The sequence below is a fragment of the Thecamonas trahens genome, assembly GCF_000142905.1.
Source record: "Thecamonas trahens ATCC 50062 unplaced genomic scaffold supercont1.55, whole genome shotgun sequence".
NCBI classification, from domain to species: Eukaryota; order Apusomonadida; family Apusomonadidae; genus Thecamonas; species Thecamonas trahens.
In genome coordinates, this window is record NW_013657625.1 from 100,212 (window position 1) to 127,406 (window position 27,195).

Consider the following 27,195-nt stretch of genomic DNA (forward strand, 5'->3'; position numbering starts at 1 on the left):
CGACTACCCTCCCGTCGGTCCCGTCCCAACGTAATAACCCCCCCCCTACCCCCCCCCACCCCCCCCCCCGACCCCCACCCCTCCTCCCTCCACCCCTCCACCCAGCCATGTCGTCCAGGGACGAGCTGTTGGCTGCTGGACGGGCAAAGGTACGAAGATTGTGATTGTGATAGAAGTAGAGGGATGGAGTATGTGTGTGTGGTTGTGGATTTGGTTGTGGCTGTGTGTGCTGGCGAGCTGGAGCCGTGTTACTGGCTGGGCTGGTGATGCAAGGGCCGCAAGCCGAGCTAGCTGGTGATGCAGGGCCGCAAGCCGAGCTGGAGCTGTCTTGGCGATGCAGGGCCGCAAGCCGAGCTGGAGCTGTCTTGCTGGCCAGCTTAACTGGCTCTCATCCCCTGCAAGATCTATGCTCGACCAACGCTATCGCTTATCCTCCCCCCCGTCCCCCCCTCCCCCCCCCACACACTTACATCTCAGGCCTGGCCCTGCCGAGAGACAGTTCAACAGATTGAGGTCAAAGAAGAGTAAGGGCCGTCGTAAGAAGAAGGCACAGGAGCCACCACCCAGTCAACCATCAACCGTGGAGCCGACGCCTTCTCCCACCCCCACAACCCCCCCTGTCTCTGCCACCGCACTGAAACCCGCACCTGCACACGCCCCGGCAGCGTTGCCTCCTCCCACGTCTACTGTCCCCAAGTATGAAGAGGGCAAGTCCGTGAGCACCCGGATCCCGCGGCCCAAGGCGGCCGTCACAGCGCCGATCACCCCGCCCGCCCGCCCGGCCCACTTGCTACGGGAAGAGACCCCACCGCAGCACTCGCCACAGCCCGAGACGCCGAAGACGCCAGCACGCAAGCCCCCCCCACCAACTACCGCAGAATCACCAGCAACACGGGTCTTCAACCGCCACGCAGAAGCTATGGCCCGCTTTCAGGAGCACACCCAGGAATCGGCCCGCAAGGCGGCGCAGGCCCGCGATCGTGTCGCCGCGTCGTCGGCCCAGGCATTGGCGGTTCGCCACGCCGTCTCTCCAGCCCCACCGGTGCCGGTCGTCCCCGCTCCGACAGCGCCAGCTTCCGTCGAAATCACTCATTACCTCGAACGGCTCGCCGAGCAAGAAGAGGCCATCATTGCACTCGAGCGCAAGGTTTCTGCCAAAGATGATGAGCTCGCCAATCAGGCCGAGCGTGTGGCCGAGCTGGAGGCCGACTGCCAGTCGCTGCGCACTGCTGCTGAGGCTGCGCGCGTGGCCAAGGAAGCCGCCGAAGGCGAGCAGGCCTCGCTGCGAGATGCGCTCCACATGAAGACTTCCGACTATGTCAAGCTCAAGGCCCAGCTGCACGAAAAGTCCATCAAGCTCCAGCAAATGCTCGAAGTTAACTCGATCACCGCTTCCACTGCAGCTGGAGACTCGCAGGAGGACATCCTCGCCGGCCTGCTCGGCCCCAAGCGTTCAGGCGCGTCGTCAGCCGGCTCGGCGTCTCCTGCCACCGCCAACTCGCCTCGCTCCGTCTCGTACACCGCAGTCATGGCCTCCAAGGAGACTGGTGCTGCTGCGGATGACCCCCAGCTCCAGGTTCGCAAGATGTATGAGAAGATGCATGTCTATCGCTCGCAGGTCAACAAGGCTCGCGACGCCAATGCCGCTTTGCAGGCTGAGCTCGACGCTGCCCGCAGCGACGCTTCGGTCGCCCGCGAGGAGCTAGCCACCATCAAGGCATCACTCCATGCCTCGCTCGAGGACCTCGTCGCCGAGCGTAACCGTCTCGTGAGCGAGCTTGTGCGAACCCAATCCGCACTCGAGTCAGCTCGCGCTGCCGCTGCCGAGCCCGCTCCAACCCCGACCCCGACCTTGACCCCGACCCCGGCTCCGATTCCGGTCTCGGTCCCTGCTCCAGAAGCACCGGCCCAGCCTCCCGCTTCAACTTCCGAGCCTCCAGCTCCCACTCCGCCCTCCACCGAACTCCAAGCCATCCGCGCTCGCCTCGAGGAGACCACGCGCGAGCTTGCCCAGGCCCAGACCCAGGAGGAAGCCCTGGTGATCAAGGTCCAGAAGCTCTCGGCCGATCTCGAGCTTGTCACTGAAGACCGTGACGCGCTGCTCGGTGCGCTTGAAAAGAACTTGGCCACCATTCAGGCACTCGAGCGCGACAACTCGCAGTTTGCAGAGACTATCAACGCCACCGTGGCCATCCGGGCTGCGCCGTCTGGCCCGCCAGCACCACGCTCGTTCTACGATGCCAACCCGGTCCTCCAGCCGCCGCCGCACATCCCAGCCCGCCACACCCCGCGGCGCAGTGAGACCACGACAGCGACCACATCCGCCTACGCGGGCTCGTACTCGGCCTCGGGATCTGCCTCGGCCGCGGGCTCGATCTCACCCGCCCATGGTCACGCCCAAGGCCACGTAAGCCCGCATCCGGCACCTCACGCCCAGCCGCCGCGACCGCCATCACCCAAGCCTTTTGTGTTTTCGCTCCTCTCCTGGTTTACGCCCGCCTCACTCGCCGAAGATCGCCCCACCTTGGAATGAACACACTGGCTCTATGTCGTCCGAGTCGCGCGCCTAATCGCCGTTCGTCGTCGTCCCCCTCCCCTCCCCTTGCCCAAACTCCCCACGTGCAAGACCACACCCCACCTCGCTTGCTCAAGGTACATGTACCGGGTAGACGCCCAGACGGGGGCACTTGCCGCAGGAACGGTGCGGCTTCGTGCGGCACCGTCGCCTGCCCAGGTGGTGGACGGCTCGCGGGAGTTCGTCCAGCCGCGCGGTCTGGCGCGGCTTCCGCCACTTGCTCGCCATCATCAGCACGAGTCTGGTGAGGAGGCAAGGAAGGGAATGAGCGCGACGAAAGGCGGGCATGAGCCGGATGGTCAAGGCGGAGGAGCAGGAGGTGAAGATGTGCCGCTGGATGAGCTCGTCTCGCCAGCAGACATGACCGAGAGCATCCGCTACCTGCTCGACGTGCTCGACGACTCGGCCTCGGGCAAATGGAGGCTGCATCTGGCGGATCATCATCGCCGGGCAGACAACCTGCGTCGTCGAGCTCGGAGATTCGAGTCGACCAACTGGTCATCGTCAGAGTCGTCGTCGATCTCGTTGGACGGTATCGACGGCCTCTCGCCACGGCGTCGTCGTCGCCGTCGCCGTCGCCGGAGTGGCTCTCGCCGCGGCTCGGTGGCGCACTCGCGGAGCCACCACGGTGACGACGATGGCGAGTCGGACTCGGACCGCGGCCCGCTGCCAATGCATGAGCCGGTTGACTTGGAGGACACCATCATGCGCACCTTCCCAGGTCTTTACGGCATCACTCGCGTGGCGCGCGAACTCGACGCTGTCTCCCGCGAAATCGATACTACCATGAAGCCGCTGGTCATGCCCGGCCAGGAGTTTATCGACATTGACCAGACTGTGGCGGCCAACGAGATTCTGGTCGAAAAGCAAAAGCGCGCCATCCACATGGTGCTCGAGTGTTTCGAGAAGAACTCGGTCTACCGCGACAACGCCCTCGAGTCGCTTCGCGTCTGGTTTGAACTCACCCGCTTCTCAGAGCTCGAGGGCATCGAGAGTGAGTCAGTCGAGGACTTGCCGTCGCAGGCCTCCATTAACTCGGCCATACACCAGGTCACCTCCAACTCGCGAAGGCTCCGAAAGGTTCACCACGACACGCTCGAGTTCTGCAACTCACAGATCTCCCGTGCCACCGCTACCGTGGGCAGGATGTCGCAGGCGCAGATCGCCGATCTGCAGCATGCGCTCCAGATGGCGTCGTCGTCGCTCGAGCAGCTCAACGCGGAGAACACCACTCTGGGCCACCAGCTTGTAGCGGCCCAAGAGTCGGCCGCAAGTGCCAACGCCCAGCTCAAGGAGGCTCGGGTCCTGTTGCAAGACTCGCACGTCAAGTTTGACGCTGCGCTGCGCACGTCCGAGCAAGAGGCCGCCGCCAACATCGGCATGCTCCGCAAGGAGCTCGACGACGCGCGCGTCGAGTTGAAGAAGACCGAGGAGGCGTACAAGGCGGCAGCCAAGGACAACACCGCTGCAGACCACCGCAAGATCATGCTGTTTCTCGAGGGCCAGTTTGGCTCGCAAGTGTCTATCAAGGGCTACATGCGCGCCATCATGACCACCGTCGCCGACGCTCGCAAAGCTCAGGCCGCGCCCCACGCTGGGACCAACATGGCGCACGCCGCCGAGCTGCAGATGGTCCGCGAGCAGTACAAATCGGAGCTCAACCGTCTGCTGGCGCAGCACGAGCTTGAAATGCAGGACTTAGAAGCTGCGCGGGATGCGGCGCTTGCAGCCGTCTCGAAAGAGCTGGAGATCGCACGCGACGACATTGCCCGGCTGCAAGAAGAGCTGGACATGGTCGACATCCGGTGGCACGGCAAGATGGAGGCGCGCGAGAAGGAGCATGCGGCCCGACTTGATCTCGCCCAAGGCGGCGATGGCTCTGGCATTGGAGGAGGTGAGAGTGGTGGTGCAAGTGGCAGCGGCGGTGAGAAGGGCCACGAGCGCACCAGTGGCAAGGGAGGCACAGGCGGTAACCGTTCGCTTCGCGAGCAAGTCAAGCGCGCAACTGCCAACCTCAACGCACGCGTTGAGCGTCTTCAGCAAGAGCTGGCCGAGTCGAAGCGGTACGCTGCCGAGTTGAAACGCCAGCTCGAGCAGCTGCAGCATTCTTCAGTGCCGGATCGCTCGGTAGGGAGCACAGATGGCCGACGCCGACCGTCCGTGAGCTCGGTGACTGCGTCTGCCGCGGCTGGCGACTCAGATCGGCTCGCCAAGCGGACTCAAGTGCTCACCACCCAGTTGCGATCGGTAATGGCGTCGAAAAAGGAGCTGGAAGAAAAGGTTGAGGAGCTGGAAGCCAGGCTCACGGCTGCTAACCGCTTTCCGAAGGGAAATGGAGCCACTGAGGCCCAAGCCCCGGACAAAGTCGCTTCCGAGCCCCGGACAAAGTCGCTTCCGAGTGGCGAGCTGAACCCGAGCTCGAGCCCGAGCCCGAGCCCGAGTGGGACATTCGGGAACAACTCACAGCGGTGCTGCTCGACCTGCCATCCACGTCGGACGAGCTCATGATCTTCCTGGCGACCGCCTCTCAGTCGGAGCTCTTGGCCAAGTTCTACGAGCTCGAGGCGGCGCTGCAGACGTCGCTGGAGCGGGAGCACTCGCTTGAGTCCAAGTTGGTGGCGGCCAAGACCGAAGCTGCAGCCGAAGACCGAAGCTGCAGCCGAGGCTGCCCACGGAGCCACATTTGTGACGTCGGACGCTGCGACGCAGACGCCGGCTTGGTTTGGAGACTCGAATCCCACGATGCCGCGCAGTGCAGACGTTCCGACATCGATCTCATCACCCGCGCTGCCAGGTGACGCCGACTTGAGCGTCCCACAAGATGGCAACCTTCCACGGACGATGTCGGTGGCTGTGCGAAGCCACTGGCCGGCGCGCGAGACGTGGTCCGTCTCGTCGGGTGAGTGCTCAGACGACGACGCACAGTTTGTGTCACTTGCCGGCTCGCCACCGTCATTCTCGGGCTCGCCACCGACGTCGCTGGCATCGCCTCCTCCTCGTTCTACGAGGCTTCCCCGGGCTGCCACAGTGGCCAGCATAGACTCGGACGATGATGGTGATGGCGACGACGCCATTAGCGTCGGAAGTAGCGAGGCGTCCGGCAGCGGTGGATGGGGGGGAGGCCCGGCGCTGCCTGCACCGGCGCCTATTCCCGACCTTGGCCCGGAAGCTGTTGCGATGATGGTGATGGCGACGACGCCATTAGCGTCGGAAGTAGCGAGGCGTCCGGCAGCGGTGGATGGGGGGGAGGCCCGGCGCTGCCTGCACCGGCGCCTATTCCCGACCTTGGCCCGGAAGCTGTTGCGCTACAGACACAGGCCGAGTGGGGCCCGTTTGAGACCCTCAAAGCTGTTGTGAACAAGTGGGATGAGCTACACGCGGCCGAGGACGAGTTGCAGAAGGAAATCGCTGAGCTGCAGAGCGAGAAGGCGATGGCGAGCTGGCCGACGCGGTGACCCGTGACGGAGTCGAGGCGCGGCTGGCAAAGCTGGAGCGGTCTATGCTTTTCCTTCGAGCGCATGGCTTTAACGAGGTGGATGTTCACGCATCGGTCGATGCATCGCTTGGAGTGCTGTTTGCGACGTCGCCGTCGTCCGTGGAGCATGTGCGCGGGACTGTCCGCCCCATTCTGGAAGCGATGGTACGGGCGCGAACCGATCTCTCGCGAGAGCGGTGCAAACCAGCAGCGGTGGCGCGGCAGTTCAGCGAAGTGCTTGGCGAGGCATGGAGTGCGCTTGACGCCTGCCTGCATGAAAACGAGCTGGCAACACACGAGAGTGTGGCCAAGATGACGGCGATTCGGCAAGTGGTGGGTGACTTGCGCGGCCACCTCGGAACGCATGTTAAGGCTGTGACCAAGCATGGTCACTCTGCAGTGCCCGGTAAGACGGTGCGCAAGTTCCGCAAGCTTCTTGGCTACGCCGGCGAGTACATGGACGCACTGCCCGGGCGCGTGGCAGCCGCCGCCGTGCGGACGCTCTCTGCGCCACGGGACAAGATTGATGTGAGACGCGATCCACGGGCGCACGAGCTTCTCTCGGCGTTTGCCACGTCTGTCTTGGAGCCGCTTGCTGAGCAGGTGCGTGAGGCACACCGTCTGGCTGGCGAGGCACGGCTAACGACGCGAGTGGAACGGCTGGAAAGGGCTCAAGAGCTGCGCGACTTGCTCCGCGGCATGGCGAGCGAGGTGAACAAGGTGGTGAGTGCTGCTGTGGCATACACGCCGCTGGCTCGGTACCTGGATGTGCATGCGACGGAGCTTGACCGAGCGCGGCGGGGGCTCAACGAGGCCACAATCCAGTTTGCACGGTCGCCTGTGACGCCGTCGTCGCGGGTCCGTGACGCCTTGATGGGGGCCGTTGCTGAGGTTACCAACGCGCTGCACTCATGGAGCCGCGAGAGCCTGGCTGAGGCAGGCTTGTGCCCCACCCAAGTCGAGCTTCTCAGCGAGGTTGTTTCCGCACGGGCAGCAGGCAGCTGGGCGCGCGTGCGTCTCAATGAGGCTGTGGCTGTGGCACGGAAGACCATTTTGAGCATCCGCGACGCGGCTGATCACCGAGCGCTGCAGAGTCTACAGGAGCGCGCGACCGATGTTGCTGCGCAGATGGAGATGTACGCTGAGTGGCTGGTGGCGACAATGACCGACGGCAGTCAGCGTGGCGTCATTCTGGTCCGGGCTCGGATGCTGGCGGACTCTGTGCGTGATGCGTATGCGGTGGCGGCTGGGCGCTATGATGGGAGGGCAGAGACAACTGCGTCGCATGCGCTCCGTGTACGGATGCTCGATGTCAAGGCGCGACTCACTCAAGCTTTGCAAAAGCGCGAGATGCAGCAGATGGAGCTGGAGCGAGTTGTGGTCTCGTCGTTCACTCCGCTGGCCAAGCTGATGGTTCACAGCGGTGGCGGCGACAGTGGCCAGCCAAGCAGCGACCAGGGCTCACCTGGAGCCAAGCCGTTGCGCAGCGGTGGGGGTGGATCCGGCCCTGCTGCTGCCGACGCAGGCAGCAGCATGGCGGGCGCTGGCCCGAGCATTCCGCTGCCAGACAAGAACGCGTTGCTTGAGCAAGAGCTTCAGCGGACGGCAGAAGAGCTGAAAAACCTTGACGCGGCAGGATACCAGGGCATTGGGCACGAGTACAAGAGCGCACGGAGCCGCAAGTTCCACGGATCAGGCTTTGGTGTCCATGTCGATGTCCAGGGGAGGCTGTTTGTGGGCCGGTCACTGCCGAAAGACTCTGCCTTTTACGGCATGGCAGAGCTAGCCGACGCTGTGGTGGTAGGATCGGCGCTGGGTCCGGTCAAAGACGAGCCTACGTCGCCGCACGAGACTGAAGAAGCTCGCTCGTCACGAGTGCTGGCGCAGATGGAGGCGCTGACCCAGGCTGGCACGCTTGAGGAAGGGCCGGCGGCACTGATGCTGGAAGCTGTGCTTGGGGCCGACGACGAGGGCGAGGACAGCAGCAAGAGTGAGTTGAGCGATGAGGCGAGCAAGAGCAGCAAGGCTCGAGCGAATAGCAAGGTGCTGTTGGGCTTGCGGCGGCTGTACCTTTCGGCATTGCATGCAATGCGGGAGATGAATGACGGCTTTGCGGCGGTCCATCAGGCTGTCGGTGCGTTTGGCAGCTCTGTAAGACGGAGTCTTGGCACCGGTGCGAGGCTGCTTACGTTCAACGTAGGCGGCTTGGAGAGTAGCTTGCCGACAGAAGGCGAGCAGTTGAGCTGGCAAGAGTCTGTCCGCTCGGACATCGACTCGCTTACCGAGCTTGTCATCGCGATTCAGGCACGGATTGAGGGCTTGAGCGAGATTGCGCGTCAGCAGCAGGAGCAACACGGAAGTAGCGGAGGCAGTGCCGGGCACAGCGGTGGGCCGTCTGCGGCGGCACAGGTGCTTGAGATGCAGCTCTCGCTTGCAGCGGCTCGGGCGGATGTCAAGGCGGCGCAGCGGATGGCAATGGAGCGGTCCCGCGGCGAAGAGCGAGCGCGGCGACAGCTCGATGGGTTCCGGCAACGTGAGGGCTTTTTGGTGCACACACTGCAGGCCAAGGACGCGGCGCTTCGCGAGCTGCGGGCGCAACTTGTCAAGCTCCAGCGGGCGATCGAGGCGCACGACAAGTGGCTTAAGCTGCATCGGGTCGACGAGGAGGCCATGCTTGCGGCGGTGGATGCCGAGCGTGAGCGGATGGTGCGACAGGCGGCGGTGGATGCGCAAGAGGTGGCGTACCAGCGAGAAGTGCGAGCATTGTACGCGCATGCTGAGCGGCGGGCTGGCGGCGAGCGGCGGGCTGGCGGGCGGCGGGCCGGCGAAGGCGGGGGAGTGATCGAGGTCGGTAAGCTGCGGTTTGAGCTTCCGCATTTGGCTTCACCGGTGATGGATCCCGCTGCGCGGAGGGTGGCGAGCAGCTCGCCGCCGCGGCGGTACTCTACAGTGCGGTCGCCGTCGCCACGGAGCAGCGGCGCCGGAGTCGGGCGAGGCCGCGGGATCGGGCGGACCCGTGTTCGTGGCGAGGCTGGCGGGCTGCGGATGAAGTCTTTCGCGTCCAAGTTTGTGTAGCTCTCCACGGATGGCTAGTCTCCATGCTAGTGCAGGTGCAAGCGTTGTGCCAGTTTGTTTGTCGGGTAAAAAGGTTACAGCTCGTCGTCCGAGCCAAAGACAGGAGCGAGGCCGGCGCCGAAGCGATCGGCCTCAAGGTCCTCGTCCGAGTCATCGACGAAGCGAGTGGGCGGGGCGGGGGCACCCGAGATGGCCATTGCCGGAAAACCAGAGGCCGGGCCACCGGTGAGCATGGGCATGAGGACCTTGACGGAGCCGACGCCGCCGACAACGCAGAGGACGGTGATGAGGAAGAGCGGGACGATGGCGACAGCCTTGGAGGTGGACTTGAGGTTGGCGGGGGCAGAAGCGGTGCGGACGGCGGTGGCGAGATCATCGGGGGTAGCCGTCACACGGTTGCCATTGACAAAGAGAGCAGGAACGTCATAGATGCCATCGGCAACGATGGCCTTCCAGCGGGCCTCCATGTTAGCATCGTGGCCCTTGAGGGCTTCCTTTGAGTCAACGCCCGTCACATCCTTCAGCTTGTCAAAAAAGGCATCGTCCGAAGTCGTTTCGACCAGTTCCGACTGCTTGGAGAAGACCTTTTCCGAGTAAGACCACCAAAGACTGTCAGCATCACCTTCACCCGACATGGCGGCGTCCAGCGAGGCCGTGGCCAGACGCCACGAGTGCTGAAACTGGGGCATAGGCAGAGGGTATCCCACCACATGCACATCATCCATGGTCTTCAGCCTGTTGTACAGCACTCGAGACTCTGGGCATGAGTAGTCTGCACCATATCACCCATACCCATCCCTGTGCTGTGAGTGTGTGTGTGTGTGTGGCGGGGGGAGGGGGAGGGGGGGGGGGAGGTGTGGTGGTGACAGGATCCGAACATTTCTCCAGGTGATGAACAAGTGTGCGGGGGAGGGGAAGGGAAAGAGGGAGGGGGGGAGGTGGGACAGTCAGGGCATACCAAGGTAGACTTCCACGAGGATCCCGTCCGAAGGGCCCTGGGAAAAACCAGACACAGGGGAGGCATGGCATTGGTTGGTGGTGGTGTAGAGGCACAGGAGGAGAAGGAGATAGAGGTAGCTTTGGGTCGCCATGGTTAGGGGGCCGAGTGGTTGGTGGGCAGGTTGGTTGGTTGGTTGGTTGGTTGGTTGGTTGGTTGGTTGGGTGAGGTGCGAGTCGAAGCCGAGGCGAGGCTCAGTGAAGTGGGCCGGGGAAAGGGTTTCGGTCGCTCGAAAGAAATGAGTTCGGGGGGATTGGGCCTAAGGCTGCAGTAGAGGTGGAGAGGTTGGGAAAGGGGGAGGGAGGGGGAGGGGGGTATGAGTGTAACAGACGGTAGGTATATTTGATCGAATCGAAAAGTGTGGTAGCAGATGTGTTACATATTGATGGCTCTGTGCAGTGAGTATGGTGGAGATCGTGGTGGAAGGGGGTGCTACTGCTGGTGGCTTGTCCTTGCCACGTCGGACCGGTGTGCGAGGGCGGTGTGTGTGTGTGTGTGTGTGTATGTGTATGTAGTTACGACGTGTATATCAAAAGCTAGTCAATGGTGATCAAGCCCAAAGTGTGGTAGGTGGTGTATCACGCACTAAAAGCTATGTATGGCGAGTATGGTAGACATCGCGTTATGTATGGTGTCGTTGGCGGCCTTCCCGCACCACGTAGGACCAGGCATCGGTGGACGGTTGTCGAGTGCGGGCGACCCTTCGCCAGCGACCGAGTCGAGGCTGTATAGGCGGGAGACAAGCGAAGCAAAGATGAGGGATCACCTGACTACGTTCCACGCGGTATGGCGCGTACGACAGTTGTGTTTGCGGTTGTCTGCGGGCTTGCCCTCCTACTCTGTGGCCTTCTCCCTGCCACCTCTGCTCACTCGGCCGACGACGAGTTTGACGACGACCTGACCGAGGTCGATTCTGATGTGGTCATTCTGGGCGATGACAACTTTGATGCCCGTGTCATGGACGGTTCCTGGCTTGTCAAGTTGTACGCTATGTCGACCCTGTGTGTGTGTGTGTGTGTGTGTGTGTGTGTGTGGAGGTGGGGGGGGGGGGGGAGAGGGGGTGTATCCTTGTTGGGCACTGTGCTTTTTCTGGAGGAAATGATGAGCAGGTATATGATGAGCAGGTTGATGAACAGGCTGATACACTCACGATGAGGCAACGTGATGCTGCTGCTGCTGCTGTTGTTGTTGTTGCTACTGCTTCTTCTGCTGCTGTGGTTTTGACTATGACGATGTTCGTCGTGGCTGCGTTCGACATGACACACATGGTTCTCCCGTTGTCCACTGGTCCTCTGCTCCACTGGTGCTTGCTGCTCACGCACACTATAGCTATGCCCCGTGGTGTGGCCACTGCAAGGCTATCGCTCCTGTGTGGAAGGAGACGGCCTCCCATCTCCTCGGCGTGACGTCGATGGGCAAGGTCGACTGCACCGTGCACTCGTCCATCTGCTCCCGCTACGGCGTTCGCGGCTATCCGACGCTCAAGTACTTCAAGGATGGTGTGCCGCGCGACTACCGCGGCGGCCGCTCGGTCGAGGCCCTTGTCGCCTACGCCGAGCGCATGGCTGGCCCACCTGTCGCTATCCTCGATGACGATGCCTCCGAGAAGGACTTTCTGAGCAAGGACGGCACCAAGTTTGTGGCCTACACTGCTGACGACGACGCTGACCTTGCCGACGCGTTTGAGGACGTCGCCGAGCGCTTTGTCGAGCATGCATTCTTTGGCCTCACCTCTGACCCGGCCATCGCCACCAACGTCTTCCTCAGCGACAAGTCCTCCGGCATCGTCGCCATCAAGTCGGACGAGACCGTTGTGTACGAGGGCGCCCTCGACAACGTCGACGCCATCCGCACCTTTGTTGACATTCACCGCTACCCGCTCCTTGCCGAGCTCACCGCCGCCAACGCTGCCGACTACACCGGCTCGTCCAAGATGATTGCCCTCACCATCGTCAACGGCCGCCGCAAGAAGAAGACCTCCAAGTACCTCGAGGTCGTCGCAAAGATCGCCCAGGACAAGCGCGGCGACTTCCTCTTTGCCTACATCGACGGCACACGCTGGTCCAAGTTTGCCGAGGACATGGGCGTAGCCGAGAAGGACATGCCGCGCACCGTCGTCTGGCACCCGTCCGAGTCGATCCACTACCACGATGTTAACGTGACCAAGGCCTCGGCCGTCGCCGACTTTCTCGACCGCGTCGTCGCCGGCGAGGTCGAGGCCCAGGGTGCCGGCGCCGGCCTTGTCTCGCTCCTTCAGCGCTTTGCCTCTACCGCCATGGACGCCGTCGGACCCGTTGGCGTCGCTGTTGGCACCTTTGTCGCCATGGCTCTTTGCGGCCTCTGCGTCTGGGCCGTCTTCTCCGATGACGACGCCTTGCCCGACGCCGCCCCGCCGTCGACCCTCCCGCCGTCGACCAAGCCGAAGAACGAGTAAATGAGTTTATCCTCTCGTCGCAGGCTTTGGCTTGGGTGCGGGCTTGGGCACGGGCTTGGGCGCAAGCTTGGGCACCGGCAGTGGCTTCTTCTTAGTTGTTGCCGCAGGCGGCGGCGGCGGCAGCGGCTTGTCCGGAATCGTCGCCGTTGTCTTGCGCGGCTTCGGCAACGGCTTGAGCACGGGCTTGGACTTGGCCTCTACAAGCATGGCCGGCGTCGGCGCTGCGTGAGTGGGCCGCTTTGCCTTGGGCTTGCTGGCGCCGCCGCTCGCAGCTGCGATCTCGGCCACGTACGTCATCGGGAAGATGCCTTCGGCCAACGAGCCCACCACATGCCCGAGGCCCCAGCCGTCGTCGTATGATTCTTGCACGACGAGCTTGTCGCCTGCGCAGAACGTGAGCTCATCGTCCTGCCGCCCGTTAAAGTCGTACAACGCCCGGTACCGCCTGCTGGTAGTGCCACCACGCCCGATGGTCACTAGCGGCGCATCATTGACCATCGGGAGAGGAGACGTGGCTGACGCCGATGCCATCGGCTTCCCCACCGCAAACCCGGCCATGTCGGTCAGCTCATCGTCAGTGGTCCCCAACCGCGATGTCGTCGACCATGCCCGGATGTTCTGCTCGTGCGCTCGCGCGCGGATCACAAGCACGACCACGACCACGACCACAATGCAGAGCAGGAGGCCGCCGGCAAGTGCGGCCCAAATCCAGGCTTTGCCTGCGGTCGCTGCAATCACCGAGGGCGACGGTGCCGCGGCGCCAGTCCCTGGCTCTGCCGCCGTAATCTGGAACCGCGCTCCGGTTACGCCGTCGGCGCGGAAGACCGAGACAAAGAGCAACCCCGATCGCGTCGAGTTGACTACAAACGAGTGTGTCTCCAGCTCGGCTCGCTCAGAGGTGTACTCGTGAATGACAAGGCCTGATGCCCGGTTAGGAATCTCAGAGAACGAGCCGTAGAGGTACACGCCCGACGCCGCCCGGGTCCCGGCCGTAGCGCTCGACGCCGAGGTCACACTGATCACCACATCGACACCGCCCGGGAGAAGCACTGTGAATGCTCGTCCCTCCCGCTCCGAGTTGACGACACTTTCCAGCGGAAAGCCGAGCGAGAGTGGGTCCGGCCCGATCGAACACGTGGGCTCCGAGTCCCACCCAAACATGCACTCGCAGGCCGAGTGGCAGCAAATCCCGTGTAGCCCACAGCCTGCCGGGCACGAGTTCTCGCCGCGGCACACGCCGTCGACGCCAGAGCACACGTCATTGATTGTGCAGTCTTGCTGGTCGTCGCAGCTCGTGCCCGCAGGCGCCGGATCGTTGTGGCACACCTCGTCACTGCCACAGGTGTCGATCGTGCAAGCGCGTCCGTCGTCACACTGCGCGTCAGTGAGGCAGCAGAACGGTTGCGTGATACAGCTACCGGCGCCGTTGCACATCCCATTGCACGATGCTGTCGCGCATGGCGTCGATGATGACTCAAATTGGCACGTCGCCGAGCAACAGTCGCCGTTGACCGTGTTGCCGTCATCACACTGCTCGCCTGGCTCGACCACGCCGTCGCCGCAGGTGAAAACGCACCCGGCCGGATTGCTTCCCACGCACGAGTTCGGCCCGGTGCCATCGCAGGTGTCGCTTGTGCCATCACAGGCTGCGCCGTTGTTACAAGGCGTTCCACTTGGGAGGAAGGTGTCAGGGGGACAGTCGTCAGAGCTCGACGAACAGACCTCTGGCTGATCGCAAAGGCTTCCCGCAGCTGGGCGGCAGATCTCACCGGCACGCCGTGCGTTGGCGGGGCAGAGCGGCGACGAACCGGTGCACGACTCGGCCACGTCGCAAACGCCTGCGGCAAATCGGCACACCGTGGCCGAGCTGACAAAGTTGTCGGCCGGGCAGCTCGCCGACGTACCGGTGCAGGTCTCGGCGACGTCGCACACACCCGCCACTTCCCGGCACACTATGCCAGTGGACACCAACACATCGCCCGGGCACGTCGGCGTCGTGCCGTCGCAGGTCTCGGCCACATCACACGGACCGGCAGCCGCCCGACACACCGTGCCGAGACTCTCGATCTGGCAACTCGACGAGCAGCAGTCACCCGAGACAAGATTGCCATCGTCGCACTGCTCACCGACCTCGACCACTCCATTGCCGCATGCACAGATCGACGGGCCAGAGCAGATCCCGGCACCATTACAGGAATCGGGGCTCGAGCACACGTCACCATCGTCGCACGACGTACCTGACGCCGCAAAGCTGTTGGCGGGGCAGGGCGCCGATGAGCCCGTGCAGGTCTCGGCCAGGTCACACACGCCCGTGGAGGCGCGGCAGACGACCGAGGTCGGCTGGAAGCTGTCCGCCGGGCAGCTTGCCGACGAGCCGGTGCAGGTCTCGGCCACATCACACACGCCCGCCGAAGCGCGGCAGACGTACACCGTCGACCGGAAGCCGTTGGCCGGGCAGCTTGTGGAAGCGCCGTTGCAGGTCTCGGCCACGTCGCATGGGCCGGTCGATGCGCGGCAGGTCGTGCCCGCCGTCGCCACAGCGTTGGCCGGGCAGCCAGCCGACGAGCCGGTGCAGGTCTCGGCCACATCGCAAACGCCGACCGCCGACCGGCAGGTGTACGACGACGGCCGGAACTGGCAGGTCGAGGTGCAGCAGGCCTGTGATGGCGGATCGCACTGTTCGCCAGCCTCGACGATCGAGTTGCCGCACACCGAGCCGGAGCCTGAGGCCGGGCCCGAGTACAAGATCTCGTATTCGCCGAGCGAGCCGTAGTCTGTGTATCCGGCTCCAGTTGCGGAGCCCTTGCCGACGCCGTCGACACGGAGGTGGTAGGTAGTGCCGGCGACGCCCGAGTAGGTGACGATGGCCTTGACATCGGCCGACGGGTTGACAGTCGAAACGAGCGAAGAGTCGGCATACAGCCGGGCCTCGATGTCGAGATTGTAGTAGTTGGTAGAGGTCGGCTGGATGGTAAAGGTCATTGAACCGGAGGCACCCAGCGTGATGGTAAAATAGTCGACATCAGCGCGGGTCGAGATGTAGCCCGCACCAGCCGGCGTAGCGCCGTCGGTGAGTGTGGTAGCAAGCGCCAAGGTATCGCCGTGGTCATCGGCGCGGAAGCCGAAGCCGTTTGAGGAGCCACCAACGATGGCCAGATCGTCCTGCTGCTCGTTGGCGTCGGCGTACTCACCACGAGACCACTGAATGAGGTCCTGGTAGTAGCCGACACCCATGATCGGGCCCCAGCCGGTGATGCCCGAGCCGTGGCCGGTGTAGTAGCCGACCGACGAGGTGCCATCGTGGGAGAGGCCCATGTTGTGGCCGACCTCGTGCGAGCCGGCCTCGCCGCACGACTTGGAGCTGCCGCCCGAGAGCCGCTTGGTGAAGACCCACGACGGCTGGAGATTGTTGGAAGGGCGCGAGAAGACGCCAACGTAGGCAACGCCGCCAGCATTGGGATACCACGCGTCAGTGATGGTGAAGACGCAGCGGACACGGCGTGATTCCGACACAGCGTTGTAGACCGACTCGATGGTGGTGACAGTGATCTCGAACGGGGCGTAGTCCTCGGCCATGAGCTCCCAAATCTGAGAGATGCGCGTGAGCTCGGTGGTCGAGAACGAGTTGGTGTTGGAATCAATGTCGTACGGGCCAGCAACAATGTCGCCCCACGCCGAGCCGGACGCGTCGTGGCCGTCAAAGTCGAGGAAGATGACGTACGGCGAGCCCGGCTTTGAGTTGTGGCTGGGCGGATTGAGGACCCGAGTCGCAATGGTATCCTGGGCCGGGTCGTAGTCGCTGTCACCGGCCGAAGGAGGAATGGCGTCCTGGCGACAGATGTGCTCGTCGATGTGGATGCGCCGAAGTAGAACGTGGCCGTCGCCGGCCTCGGCATTCGTCTCCCATCGGAACGCAGTGTCGTGATCAAAGAGCGAGACCTCGCCCGAGACGTGCTCGCCAGAGTGGGAGACATGAAGAGTGAACCGCCCGCCAGCGGCAAAGTGCGACGGTGAGCCGGCGAGCCGGTCCTCGGCAGACAGCGGCGTGTCTGGCGAGTCGACAACCCGACCGATGATCATCAGCTCTGCGCCGTCGTCCGAGTGGCTGACCGAGACCACGCGGCCGTAGATCGGGCCGAGGTCGGGCACCATGTCCGCCGAGAGCACTTTGAGCACAGGGATCTCGTGGAGAAGCAGATTGGTGTTCCGCAGATGCGGGTGCAGGTGGGCAGCATGAACAGTGCGCGCCATGCTGGCAGCAAACCGGCCTTGGACCGGATGCTCATGGTGCGGCGAGGAGACATCGTGATGGGTCACAAGCACAGCAGAGGAGAACAGCGAGAGCGGAGCAGCTAAGTGATCAGACGAGGCCGATGTCTTCGGGAGCAGGACCAGGGAGATCAGAGCAACCAGAATGAGGATCCAACGAGACATAATGGTTAACCTGTGGCATTGCATGTTAAAGGTGGAGGCAATGGATGGCGATGATGATGATGGTTGCTGGTGGTGGAGGCGGCAGCGGTGGTGGAGCTGTGAGTGCGGGTAGGGGGGGGGGGCAAGAAGCATATTGGCCTATTTGGGCAACAGGCGCACGGATGATGGACACCGGTGGACGGCAGGATGGGGGTTAGGGAGAGCAACTACATACTCTGGTATATATCCCCTCCCTCTAGAGTGTGATTGTGCCTGTCTTGCAATGTCCAATGTGTGGACAGGAAAGGAGTGAGTGGAATGTCTCCTGCTCTCCTGCTATGTGTCGTGGTCGTGCTTGTCGCTTATGTGGCATTGTCGAACACTCTCGGTTGACGGCCGAGCGGCTCGACGGCTTGAGATTTCCTCGCATTTACTGTGCCGGCCATCTTTGCCAGCACATCGTGCCAATTGGCACGGGCCTCACGTGTACATGAGCGCCTGTCGCTAGCTCGCGTACACGCGATATCAAGGTGAGAATTGGGCGTCGAACTGTTCCGCGCACTGCTGACTGTGGCTCGCGACATGGTGAGCAACAATGGTCAACACATCTGCTTCTACTGTCAACACCATCACTACTTTATCTTATCGCCACGATGCTGTGGTATCGCCATCGCCATGGCCATGGCCATGGCCATCATCGCCATTGTCATCGCCATCCCTACCACCACTACCGTTGTGGCACCACCACCACCGCCACCACCACCACCACCATCACCATCATCGCCATCATCATCATCATTGCCAGCACTACCTTATCATGCCCACTGCCAGCAATGGCTGTTGCGGTGCGGAACACGGCGCGCGCGCGCTGCCGAGCCAAGTCGTTGACAACCTTCATGGGCAGAGTGACCACCCACCACCGACACACGTCTCTTCACGGTCATGGAGTGGGAGACGTTAGAGCGACTGGAGCCCCCGCGGCCGAGAGTGTTCGAGTACACCGAGGTGTTGCCACAGCTGCAGCAGGAGGCCAAGGGCGAGTGCGTCCGCTGTGTGCGGCGGGAGCAGGTGGCCGACGCTCGCCAGACGGAAGACTGCTCCGCGGACGATGTGGCCGGGAGGGTTCAGGCTGTGCTGGCATCTGGTGGCGCGGCAAGCTCGGAGAGCTACCGCTGGGAACTGGCGTTTCGGACTGCAGTGACTGAGGTTAGCGAGAGCAGGCCACACATCAAGCGAGCTGAGGGCGCGTTTGCACTGCTGGATCAGCTCGCCAGGGAACTCCGCCCGGCGCTGGCTAACGCGCTCAAGGCCATCAAGGACGAGCTGGAGGCCTCGGTCTACTCGGACGACTTTACCTCGACTGGCATTCGCCCGTACTACACTAAGATCCCGTACTTTGGCTTGTGTAAGCGTATGAACGTGGAGCGACTCTCGCATGAGCTTGTTCTTCACAGTGAGCGCGATGAGCTCGAGTCTGCGTTGCTGCGCAAGAGCGATGAAGTCGAAGAGCTGCGTCAACTGTTTTTGGCGACCAAACGCGAACTCGGCGATGTTCGCTCGAGGTTGGAGGCAGCCGAGGGCGAGCTGGACAAGGCCCAGGCTAAGCTGGGCATCGCCCACGACGATCTGGACGACGCCCGTAACGCGCTGGCTGTACTCCGTGGAGAGTACGAGGATGCACTTGAGATACTGCGAGACGAGCTGCGGGCGGAGAGAAGTCGGGCAGCGCAGCTGCGTGGGTATAAGCAGCTGCTGGAAGACTTTGGCGTTGCGTCTTCGCTTACCGTATCCAAAGACGCCGAGCTACCTGCACCTGTGGCGGTGCAGTTGGCTCCTCCACCTCCGCTTCCGACTCGGTTTGTGCCAGAAAGACTAGCGAGCGAGAACGGGTCGGACGACGAGATTATTCCCAACCTTAACGCCGGTGAGCTGTCGCCAGAGACCATGTCCGAAGTCACACGGCAAGCCAAGATCAAGGAGCAGCTGGCGGCTCTGACCGGTATTTCCAGCGAGAGCTACGGGACGCGCAACCAGGCCAAGTTCAACCGGTGGTCGCTGTTGATGGCTCAGGCCGACCAAGCCAAACGGCTGCTCAAGCAACTCTCAGTCCTTCGCATGGCGCAGCTGGCCGAGTACGAGGCAGCGACAGGCCAACTCGATGCGCAGCTGGCTGGCGCGGGCGTCGCGTCGAGGAATATCGACTACCACGGGCCGAGCCACGACGAGCTGGTTGCAGCCAAGGCCGCGCGATACTCGACGTTTGTTCGCGAGATGGCTGCACTGGAGACGGAGATCAAGCAACTGGAGAGCCACCTGGAACACCTGGATCTCGCAATGGCCCGCAATCCACTCGCAATTGCCGCAAAGGCGGCTCGTCATTGGCGCAAGTGGGCTCGTGTGCGCGCGACCGAGCGATCCAGCCTTGGCTCGGACCCCTCGCTCAACACCTCGTATGGCGAGAGCCGGAGCTTGTCGCGGCGAAATGTGTCGGTACGGCAGAGCTCGGATGGCTCGGGCGACGACCGCCTGTCACACGTCCGCGAGGCAGAGCGGGGAGGAGCGTATCCATCACGGTATGCCATCGCCGGTTTTGTTCAACTGACCGCGGCGCGAGCTGGACGCCACTTGCGTCGACTCGTAGCTGCGAGTTCTGCGGCGGGGCTGTTGTCCTAGTCTGTCCACATCGCCTCTTCCAGCCGTCCACCTTGGTGCTGCCGCCAAATGCGACTCACATCAAGTTGTCACGACCAGAGCTCCGAATGGCACGGCGCGGGCTTGGACTGAGCCGCGATCACAAGCCCGACATGGAGAAGCTGGTCAAGACGTCGCGGCATAGCGAGCTCTGGCGCGGGCTTGCGGCACGGTCGCTCTCGCCGCCGACTCATGCGCGTCCGTACACGTTGGAGGGCCTACTGAGGGTTATTCACGATGTGCGGAGGCACCACACGGCCGAGGTGCCGGGCATGTACGTGGTCAACGACGAGACCGGCGATTGGATGCTGCAGCTACCGTCACGGTCGCATGCAACGAGCTCGGGCCTTGTTGACGGAGCATACACGCTACAAGACGAGTTCTTTGACGTACTCCAGGCGGCCTACGGGCTTGACGACGTTGTTGCCTTTGTGGCGTTCTCAGTTGTCAGCGCTGTGGACGCCATGTGGGAGGCTGAGGCCGAGATCGGGTTCTTTGGGCGGGCGCTGACTGCTGAGCTCCCCCTCGCAGCCTGGTCGCACGCCGAGCTTGTCTCACAGCTTGTGGAGCGGGTAGCAGGCACTGTGCCAGCGCTGGGTACATCGGCGGTTGCTGCGGCGCACTTTCTGTATCCAGACACGCCTGCGACGGCACTGCAGGATGCAACAACGTCATTGCGGATGGCGGGCGTATCGCTCGATGCCGACGGCCTGCGCGCGTTTGTGCGTAACGAACTAGTTCGTGGCTCCGAGATCCGCTACATGTCCATGCTCGATGCCGTCCGCCGGTATGATCTGCTCAACCATGGTTGGCTGACAGAGGCCGAGTTTCTCGACTGCATGGAGGTGAGTCTCAAGACCAACACGCTCTCTCGCCTTGGCCGGGTCTACTTTGCATCGGCACTGGCGAGCCAGAAGACAGTTTCGGCGGAAAGTGGCGATGGCGCAGTCGCGGGAGCGACCGCAGGTGGCGAGACACTCCGTCTCCCAAACCCACAGGCCGCCCACATCCTAGGCTACCTCTCGCTTGTGGCAGCGGCGCGCCAAGGCAAGTTTGACGCCGAGACCGCTGTGGCCCGTCTCCGGCCGATCAGTCTCCCTTCTGCCAACGCCAGCGAGGACAAGGCCGAGGTCGAGAGTCGCAAGTCGAGCGATGACGAGAGTACATGAGATATCTGCTTGCGTGGTGGTGGTGGTGGTGGGTGGGGGGGGGGGGGGTGCGGGAGTGCGGAAGGATCATAATTTTTAGTCAACGCTCATTCCCGGAAAGGAGAACGCGTGCGGTGGAGCCAAATGTCAGCACCCGCACCCGCGACAGCGGCTCGTTACGGCCCCGGTGCAGCCGACGGGCAACACCTCGCTCGAGGACTCATAGGACAGGCATCTGACGGCCTCGTGTGCACCACCACCACCAAAAGTACAACTGCTCATTTGTGAGGGGAGGGGAGTTAATAACTTTCTGCCTCGAGCAAAGCGGCAGCAGAGTCACCAGCCGAGGCGTGTGTGGCAGAGAACCGGCGCGCGTGGGGGGCGGTGGTTGTTGTAGCTCACTTTGGACCTTTGCCTGCAAAGGAGAGTGGCACAGCGTTGTTAGCTGGTATTGGAGTGTCCAGGTCAAACCGGAGCGGAGAGGAGTTCTTCAGAAGGGAAGGGAAGAGAAGGGCAAGAGGCGTACGAGGGGACAACGTGCTACGTAGGTACCCCAAAGGGGCCAAGGGCAAGGAAGTTCTCATTCGGGTCCTTGAGAGAAGGCAAAGTGTGTGAGGTTATTAGGAAGGGGACTTTTGCAACACCTTGTGGTCGTCATGGGCTGTGCTTCCTCAAGAAGGGGCAAGTCCTCGAATCAAGTACGACCTGAAGGCTTTGTTACACGACCGGTGGGTGGCGGAGGTGGAAGCGCGGGGAACATGCAGCGGAACGGGACAGGGCTGAGTGGTGGATCGAGTGGCTTCCCCGCTGATGGGGCGTGCTCGGTCGGAGCGCCGCAGAGCTGGCAAAAGGGCTCGTTGCTAGGTCAGGGTGGCTACGGCAAGGTGTACATGGCGCTCAACTCGGAGACGGGCGAGCTGCTGGCGGTCAAGGAGGTGACGCTTGAGGCCTCGTCGGTGCTCTCGGGCGGCTCGTCGGCTGCGCTCGCGTCACATGTGGTGTCTTTGGAGCACGAGATCGATATGCTTTCGCGGCTGACGCATCCCAACATTGTGCGATACCGAGGAACATCGCGCGATGAGGCTGCGCTGTACATTTTCCTCGAGTACATGCCGTGCGGCTCGATTGCGTCGCTGCTCTCCAAGTTTGGACCGCTCTCGGAAGGCGTCATCTCCAAGTACAGTCGGCAGATCCTGATGGGCCTCGACTATCTCCATCGCAATTCGGTTGTCCACCGCGACATCAAGGGCTCGAACTTGCTGCTCAACACGGACGGGGCGGTCAAGTTGGCGGACTTTGGCGCGTCCAAGACAATGTCCAAGCTCACGACGCGCAAGGCCGGGCGGCGGCGCGGCGACGATCCGACGGGCCGGACGGCGCAACTCCTGATGGGCACGCCGCAGTACATGGCACCCGAGGCGATTGCGTCGCCGGAGGCTTTTTCACCCAAGACAGATGTTTGGGCGCTTGGGTGCACGGTGATCGAGATGCTTACGGCGCGGCTCCCATGGGCCGACGCCGGCAACAACGCAGTGGCCACCATGTATGCGGTGGCGGATACTAAGACGCATCCACCATATCCAAGCTCTGTCTCGCCGCTGGTGAATTCGTTCCTCCGGCGGTGCTTTGCCATCAAGCCATCGTCGCGGGACACTGCGGCGGAACTGCTAGTGCACATGTTTATTACGACGGCGCCGTCGGCGCTGTCTGCGGTTCCGCTCGCAGATCTGAGGCCGGGTCTCGGGACCGACCTTAGCTTTGATGTGCGGAGCGGTGCGTCCGACGCTGGTTCGACGGGCGAGTTCTCGCACGTCTCGGTTCCTGGGCTCTCGGCCACATTCGTGGCGTCTGGGCAGTCGTCGCCGATGGAGGCGCTTGTCCCGCGTCGGTCGTCGGGCGCGTCGGCCAACCGTGCGGTGATGAGGTTGCGGTCACCGTCGGCGACGCGGCGGTCGCTGGACATTTCGCCACGTTCGCGGTTTCCGCCTGGGCAGAGCCCGTCGGGATCGACGACGACGACGACGTCGGTGCACGGGCGGGCCGAGTCTGTTGTCTCGGCGTGCGAGGACGGGATGGACGTGCTGACTGCGGTCACGTCATCGCCGTCGCTCTCGACTCTTGGGGCGCGTGCGGCGCAGCAGCGGCGTGGTGACTCGCGTGAATCGGGCGACGCCGGCATGCTCAAGGGTACGCAGTCGTTTTACACACCACGGGCCGGTGGAGCCGCGCTTGCCAACGTCCCGCACCCGCCGGCGTCGCGGACGTCGCGGCGGGCCATGTCGCCGCCGGCGTCTGCAGTTGTCGAGTACGTGTACTCGCCGCCGCAGCCTGCGTCGCCCAAGAGCGGGCGGTCGGACTCGCGGGTCTTCCGCTACAATGGCGGCGCCTCGCACGAGAGCGAGGACGACACCGAGCCGATTTCGCCGCTCTCACGCGCGTTTTCGCCGGCGGAATCGCGGCGGAACCGCAACTCCTCAGTCTCGCGCTATTCGCCGACGACGCCCGGCACATCGCAGCCGGTGACGCCGGTGGTGGCGCGGACGCCGGTCTCGCCGCACATTCCGTCGCGGTCGTCGCAGCGGTCTTCGCAGCAGACTGTGTCGAACAACTCGATAGGGCACCGGCACTCGCCGCATCCTCGGTCACCACACACACCGCACTTTTCGCCGCCGTTCAAGCAGCTGACTATCGACGTCAAGGCCGACGAGGCCGCGCTCCCGCGGGCAGTTCTCGTCTCGGACGAGTTCGAAGGCGGCGGCGGGCGCGGCATTCTGTCGCGAATCGCATCGCCGCGATCGGGCGCGACGACGCCCAATGGCTCGATCCGCAAGAGGCGCACGCTCTCCATCTCAATCCAGAACGCGTCGATCGCTATGTCGCCGCAGCAAGACGACTCGCCGTCTGACCACGTCCGCTCGCAATCCCACGACGTAACGTAACAGGAAGGTCACAGACGTTGCACCGGCTCTGGCTGCCTCCAGGTGAGCCACGCGTCGAGTCGGCGCCAAACAAGGCCGAGCGTGGCTGCGAGAACAACCGAGGCTAGAACTAGCGAGCGAACAGCGTGCGCCTCGGAAATGAGGCCCGAGCCTGTTGACCACCCGCCGCCTAGCCACACGCCACTGACCAAGAGCGTGGCGTGGGCGGCCGCGTAAACGAGGCTCGCCGGCATCGCCCCATACGCTGCAAGCATCACACTCCAGCCGAGGGTCATGGCGAGCAGCGCAGCAGTGGCGACGGTAGCCTGGCCGGCCAGCTCAGCAAGCGGCGCCAGCGGGAGCGAGATCGCGCCAGTGAGGACGGTCGCCACGCCGACTACCGCCCCGCCGCAGCCAACAGCGGCAGCAGCGAGAGACGAGTACGGTGCGGTCGACGAGGCGACGCGCGGGAGCGACGAGAGCCACACAAGACGAGCGCACATGGCCAGCAGGAGAAGCATACTGCCGAGCGATGTTATGACGGCAGCGCGGAGCGCATCGGCCTTGGCCGCCACCAATGCGGCGGCGACTAAGGCAGCCAGCGCTGCGCCGCCGGATGGAGTGGCGATGAACGCCAAAGACCGCGCGTCCGACGGTGTTGGCTGCGGTGGGAGCTGTGCAGTGGCGACAAGCATGACGTCCACCAGAGCCGGCGCAGATGCCGCCACCCAGACCAGCCACAGCAGCGGGAGCAGGACGGCAGCCACGATCCAGGGCAGGAGCGAGAGGTGGAGGCGGGCGAGAAGCGATGCAGCCAGGGCGATGGCCGAGGCCACAGCTGGCACCAGACCTGTGCTTGCCACTAAATCTGGAAGCTCTCGAAGCGGAAGAGGTTGCGCAGCTACGGCCAGCACGCCGCCAGCCAGCATCATGGCCAGTGCCAGTCCCGGGAGGGCCGGCAGCAAAGGCGTCACCGACCAGTTGGTATGGTCAGGAATGAGGGCGCTGAGGAGAAAGAGCTCGCCGCCAGCTGTGGCCAACCCACCCAGGCACAGCACCAGCCAGTGTGGTAGTGTAGCACTGAGTTGGTTGCTGAGTCGGATTCGCCTGGCGCCGAGCATGGCAGTGTGACTGACCTGGGCGTGGCTTGGCGTTGAGTGCAAGGTCACTTGTTGGCGCTGTGGGGGGTTTGGGGTTTGGGAGGGTGTGGGGGTGTGGGGGGGAAGGCAGGTGTGCCATACCCTGAACAAGTGAACAAGTTACGATCGCAGGTGCAGATTGTATGTGTGTGTGTGTATGTGTATGTGTGTGGTGGGCTTGTGGTCCTTGATCGTGGGATTGGGTTGCCTGAGAAGTCTGTGGATGGGATCGAGTGTGTACGTCTGTGTTGCGATGGCTCGAATCCAGTTGTGCTGCGGCCATGCTGTAGTGATAGCCATCGCAGGTGCTGATTGTATGTGTGTGTGTGTGATCGGATCTGGAGGAGGTCTGGACAGCCTGTGATACGACTGGCGGGAGCGATTGAAGCACCGAGGAACACGAATCATGGCGAGAGGGCTGAGGGGGGGGGGGGGGGGGGGCGTGGGATGTGGCAGGAGCGAAGGAGCCCAGCCCCGATGACCCAAAGTGGGTACGCACCACACTCCAGTCCGAGGTAGATAGAGATCCACCGGGTCTACTCTGTGGCCAGCGGACTGTGGTGTGGCTTGGCTAGGCGAGGACTGGTTGGCGCGTACCCTACCCCCTCCCCTCTCTACCACCGCACTGCTACCACCTTCACCTTCTGCGCCACCCAGTCGATAAGGCAGGGAACATGGCAAGGCGTAGCGGCAGAAGGTCAGGCAAGGGCAAGGACAAGGGAAAGAATAAGAGCAAGGGCAAGAGCAAGCGGTCAGGCAAGGGCAAGAGCAAGCAGTCAGGCAAGGGCAAGAGCAAGCGGTCAGGCAAGGGCAAGAGCAAGCGGTCAGGCAAGGCGCGGAAGCGGGGAATGGGCGGTGGGGATGGCTCGGATTCGGTCATTGAAGGCTTTGTGGAACAGGAGCAGATGATGCTGTCCAAGATCGAGTCGATGGAAAGCCAGTTGAAGGCCATGGAGAAGCGGATCAAGCGAGCTGAGGGTGGTATCGACCCGGACACGCAGCTTTACCTCGAGACAAAGCTCAAGAAGGCGCTAGAGCAGGAGGAAGCGCTTGAATTGCGGGTCGAGGCCCTAGCCCAGCGCATCGATCATCTCGACGATGGCTCGCTCCGCCGGAAGCGCAACTCCAGGAGCAGCAAGGGCAAGACCAAGGCCAAGGCCAAGACCAAAGGCAAGACCAAGCTGCGGAAGCGGTGATACCCCACTCGATCTTCATCGAGAGGTCGTCATCCAGTGAAACGCCAGCCGAATGTCTGAAAGTAACCCATGTCCACGACTTTGCAAGACGCGCGGCCATGACGCCATCATCATGACCTCCTACGAGACCCACTGCCGACCTGCCGCATCGAGCCGCAGCCCAGGCTACGCCGGTTTCCAGCATCTACTCTAGCACCGGAATTTACGTAGCAACAGGTACTACCTTGCGCGAGGTCGGCGATCTCCCTCTGGGCAGGGTGTGGGCCAAAGGCGGCCGGTCGTCTGATTGCTCATGATTGTTCCAATTAATCGATGCAATCGCGATGACGCCACCTCCACCATTAAAACTATGAGCTCGCCGGGCAACAGCCTTCCCCACCCAGCCGGCCACACTTCACCCTTCTCACTATCATGTCCACCGGTTCTGTCCACCACGTTACCTCGTCTGATGAGTTTGACAACTTTATCAAGGAGCATGCCGGCCTTGTACGTACCCCACAGCTACCTCTTTCCCCCTACCTCTCCCGTTGCGCAAAGGCCTTGCGACCGGCGGAACATGCGGCCTTTCTCTCGTGTCGCCTCCCACTTGTATCCTCCTTCCTCAGTCCCTCCTCCCAACCCATCACGCTCTACTCACCCTCTCTACCCATGCACCCACTACTACAGGTTGTCGTCGACTTTTCCGCCACCTGGTGCGGTCCGTGCCGCATGTACGCCTCCTCCAGTGCCTTTGCCACCATGGGCGACCTCGCCCCATTTTTCGTCCTGATCAACCCCTGATCGCCCCACTGATGACGATCAATATTCCCCCCCCCCCCCCCCTTGCCCCTCTCCCCCACCCGCCCCCATCCATACTCACGCTCCCCCTCCACCTCCACAGGATCGGCCCCAAGTACGAGGCTGCTGCCGCTTCTGACGACTACAGCTCGGTCCTCTTCCTCAAGGTCGACGTCGATGAGCTCGACGATGTTGCCGGCCGCTGCGGTGTCCGTGCCATGCCGACCTTCCAGTTCTACAAGGGCGGCGAGATGGTTGGCGAGTTCTCGGGCGCTGCCGAGGCCAAGCTCCACGAGAACCTCAAGAAGCACATGTGAGGAATCGACCCCTTAAACTTCTCCTCCTCCCCCCCTCCAC

The 27,195-nt window shown here is 63.0% G+C and overlaps 9 protein-coding genes across 9 annotated transcripts; 6 read left to right on the forward strand and 3 right to left on the reverse strand.

The window, feature by feature from the left end:
- Positions 1–919: 919 nt before the first annotated feature.
- AMSG_12310 (uncharacterized protein) lies at positions 920–9,208 on the forward strand (the record flags this gene model as incomplete). Its single annotated transcript, XM_013898460.1, has 8 exons — positions 920–1,763; positions 1,829–1,879; positions 1,941–2,390; positions 2,892–4,939; positions 4,975–5,190; positions 5,222–5,798; positions 5,825–5,925; positions 5,997–9,208. 8 exons carry the CDS (start codon positions 920–922, stop codon positions 9,123–9,125), a joined length of 7,416 nt encoding a protein of 2,471 aa, XP_013753914.1. The 3' UTR covers positions 9,126–9,208.
- AMSG_10014 (uncharacterized protein) lies at positions 9,069–10,325 on the reverse strand. The gene is made up of 2 exons (XM_013898406.1): positions 10,084–10,325; positions 9,069–9,897 (listed from the first exon to the last, which is right to left on the reverse strand). The coding sequence occupies exons 1-2, from the start codon at positions 10,214–10,216 to the stop codon at positions 9,200–9,202; spliced, it is 831 nt and encodes a 276-aa protein (XP_013753860.1). The 5' UTR covers positions 10,217–10,325; the 3' UTR covers positions 9,069–9,199.
- Positions 10,326–10,896: 571 nt separating this feature from the next.
- Positions 10,897–12,627, forward strand: AMSG_10015 (protein disulfide isomerase A). The gene is made up of 2 exons (XM_013898407.1): positions 10,897–11,105; positions 11,452–12,627. Exons 1-2 carry the CDS (start codon positions 10,909–10,911, stop codon positions 12,554–12,556), a joined length of 1,302 nt encoding a protein of 433 aa, XP_013753861.1. The 5' UTR covers positions 10,897–10,908; the 3' UTR covers positions 12,557–12,627.
- A 20-nt stretch (positions 12,628–12,647) lies between these two features.
- On the reverse strand, positions 12,648–17,276 carry AMSG_10016 (uncharacterized protein; the record flags this gene model as incomplete). The annotated part of the gene is made up of 3 exons (XM_013898408.1): positions 17,205–17,276; positions 12,849–17,056; positions 12,648–12,753 (listed from the first exon to the last, which is right to left on the reverse strand). The coding sequence occupies exons 2-3, from the start codon at positions 17,012–17,014 to the stop codon at positions 12,648–12,650; spliced, it is 4,272 nt and encodes a 1,423-aa protein (XP_013753862.1). The 5' UTR covers positions 17,015–17,056; positions 17,205–17,276.
- Positions 17,277–17,911: 635 nt separating this feature from the next.
- Positions 17,912–20,908, forward strand: AMSG_10017 (uncharacterized protein; the record flags this gene model as incomplete). Its single annotated transcript, XM_013898409.1, has 3 exons — positions 17,912–19,556; positions 19,721–20,821; positions 20,886–20,908. The coding sequence occupies 3 exons, from the start codon at positions 17,912–17,914 to the stop codon at positions 20,906–20,908; spliced, it is 2,769 nt and encodes a 922-aa protein (XP_013753863.1).
- Positions 20,909–21,022: 114 nt separating this feature from the next.
- Positions 21,023–23,713, forward strand: AMSG_10018 (STE/STE11 protein kinase; the record flags this gene model as incomplete). The annotated part of the gene is made up of 2 exons (XM_013898410.1): positions 21,023–23,671; positions 23,698–23,713. The coding sequence occupies exons 1-2, from the start codon at positions 21,465–21,467 to the stop codon at positions 23,711–23,713; spliced, it is 2,223 nt and encodes a 740-aa protein (XP_013753864.1). The 5' UTR covers positions 21,023–21,464.
- Positions 23,714–23,755: 42 nt separating this feature from the next.
- AMSG_10019 (uncharacterized protein) lies at positions 23,756–24,655 on the reverse strand (the record flags this gene model as incomplete). The annotated part of the gene is made up of 2 exons (XM_013898411.1): positions 23,756–24,601; positions 24,632–24,655. The coding sequence occupies 2 exons, from the start codon at positions 24,653–24,655 to the stop codon at positions 23,756–23,758; spliced, it is 870 nt and encodes a 289-aa protein (XP_013753865.1).
- An 884-nt stretch (positions 24,656–25,539) lies between these two features.
- Positions 25,540–26,423, forward strand: AMSG_10020 (uncharacterized protein; the record flags this gene model as incomplete). Its single annotated transcript, XM_013898412.1, has 2 exons — positions 25,540–25,549; positions 25,622–26,423. The coding sequence occupies 2 exons, from the start codon at positions 25,540–25,542 to the stop codon at positions 26,059–26,061; spliced, it is 450 nt and encodes a 149-aa protein (XP_013753866.1). The 3' UTR covers positions 26,062–26,423.
- A 29-nt stretch (positions 26,424–26,452) lies between these two features.
- On the forward strand, positions 26,453–27,190 carry AMSG_10021 (thioredoxin). Its single transcript, XM_013898413.1, has 3 exons — positions 26,453–26,547; positions 26,728–26,771; positions 26,942–27,190. Exons 1-3 carry the CDS (start codon positions 26,473–26,475, stop codon positions 27,153–27,155), a joined length of 333 nt encoding a protein of 110 aa, XP_013753867.1. The 5' UTR covers positions 26,453–26,472; the 3' UTR covers positions 27,156–27,190.
- Positions 27,191–27,195: the final 5 nt, after the last annotated feature.

Coding starts and splice junctions, on each gene's coding strand:
- AMSG_10014 (XM_013898406.1), bottom strand. CDS start 10,216: ATGGCGACCCAAAGCTACCTCTATCTCCTTCTCCTCCTGTGCCTCTAC. Junction 9,898..10,083: donor CCTCGTGGAAGTCTACCTTG/GTATGCCCTGAC, acceptor GATATGGTGCAG/ACTACTCATGCCCAGAGTCT.
- AMSG_10015 (XM_013898407.1), top strand. CDS start 10,909: ATGGCGCGTACGACAGTTGTGTTTGCGGTTGTCTGCGGGCTTGCCCTC. Junction 11,106..11,451: donor GGTTCCTGGCTTGTCAAGTT/GTACGCTATGTC, acceptor CGCACACTATAG/CTATGCCCCGTGGTGTGGCC.
- AMSG_10021 (XM_013898413.1), top strand. CDS start 26,473: ATGTCCACCGGTTCTGTCCACCACGTTACCTCGTCTGATGAGTTTGAC. Junction 26,548..26,727: donor TCAAGGAGCATGCCGGCCTT/GTACGTACCCCA, acceptor CCACTACTACAG/GTTGTCGTCGACTTTTCCGC. Junction 26,772..26,941: donor TGGTGCGGTCCGTGCCGCAT/GTACGCCTCCTC, acceptor CCACCTCCACAG/GATCGGCCCCAAGTACGAGG.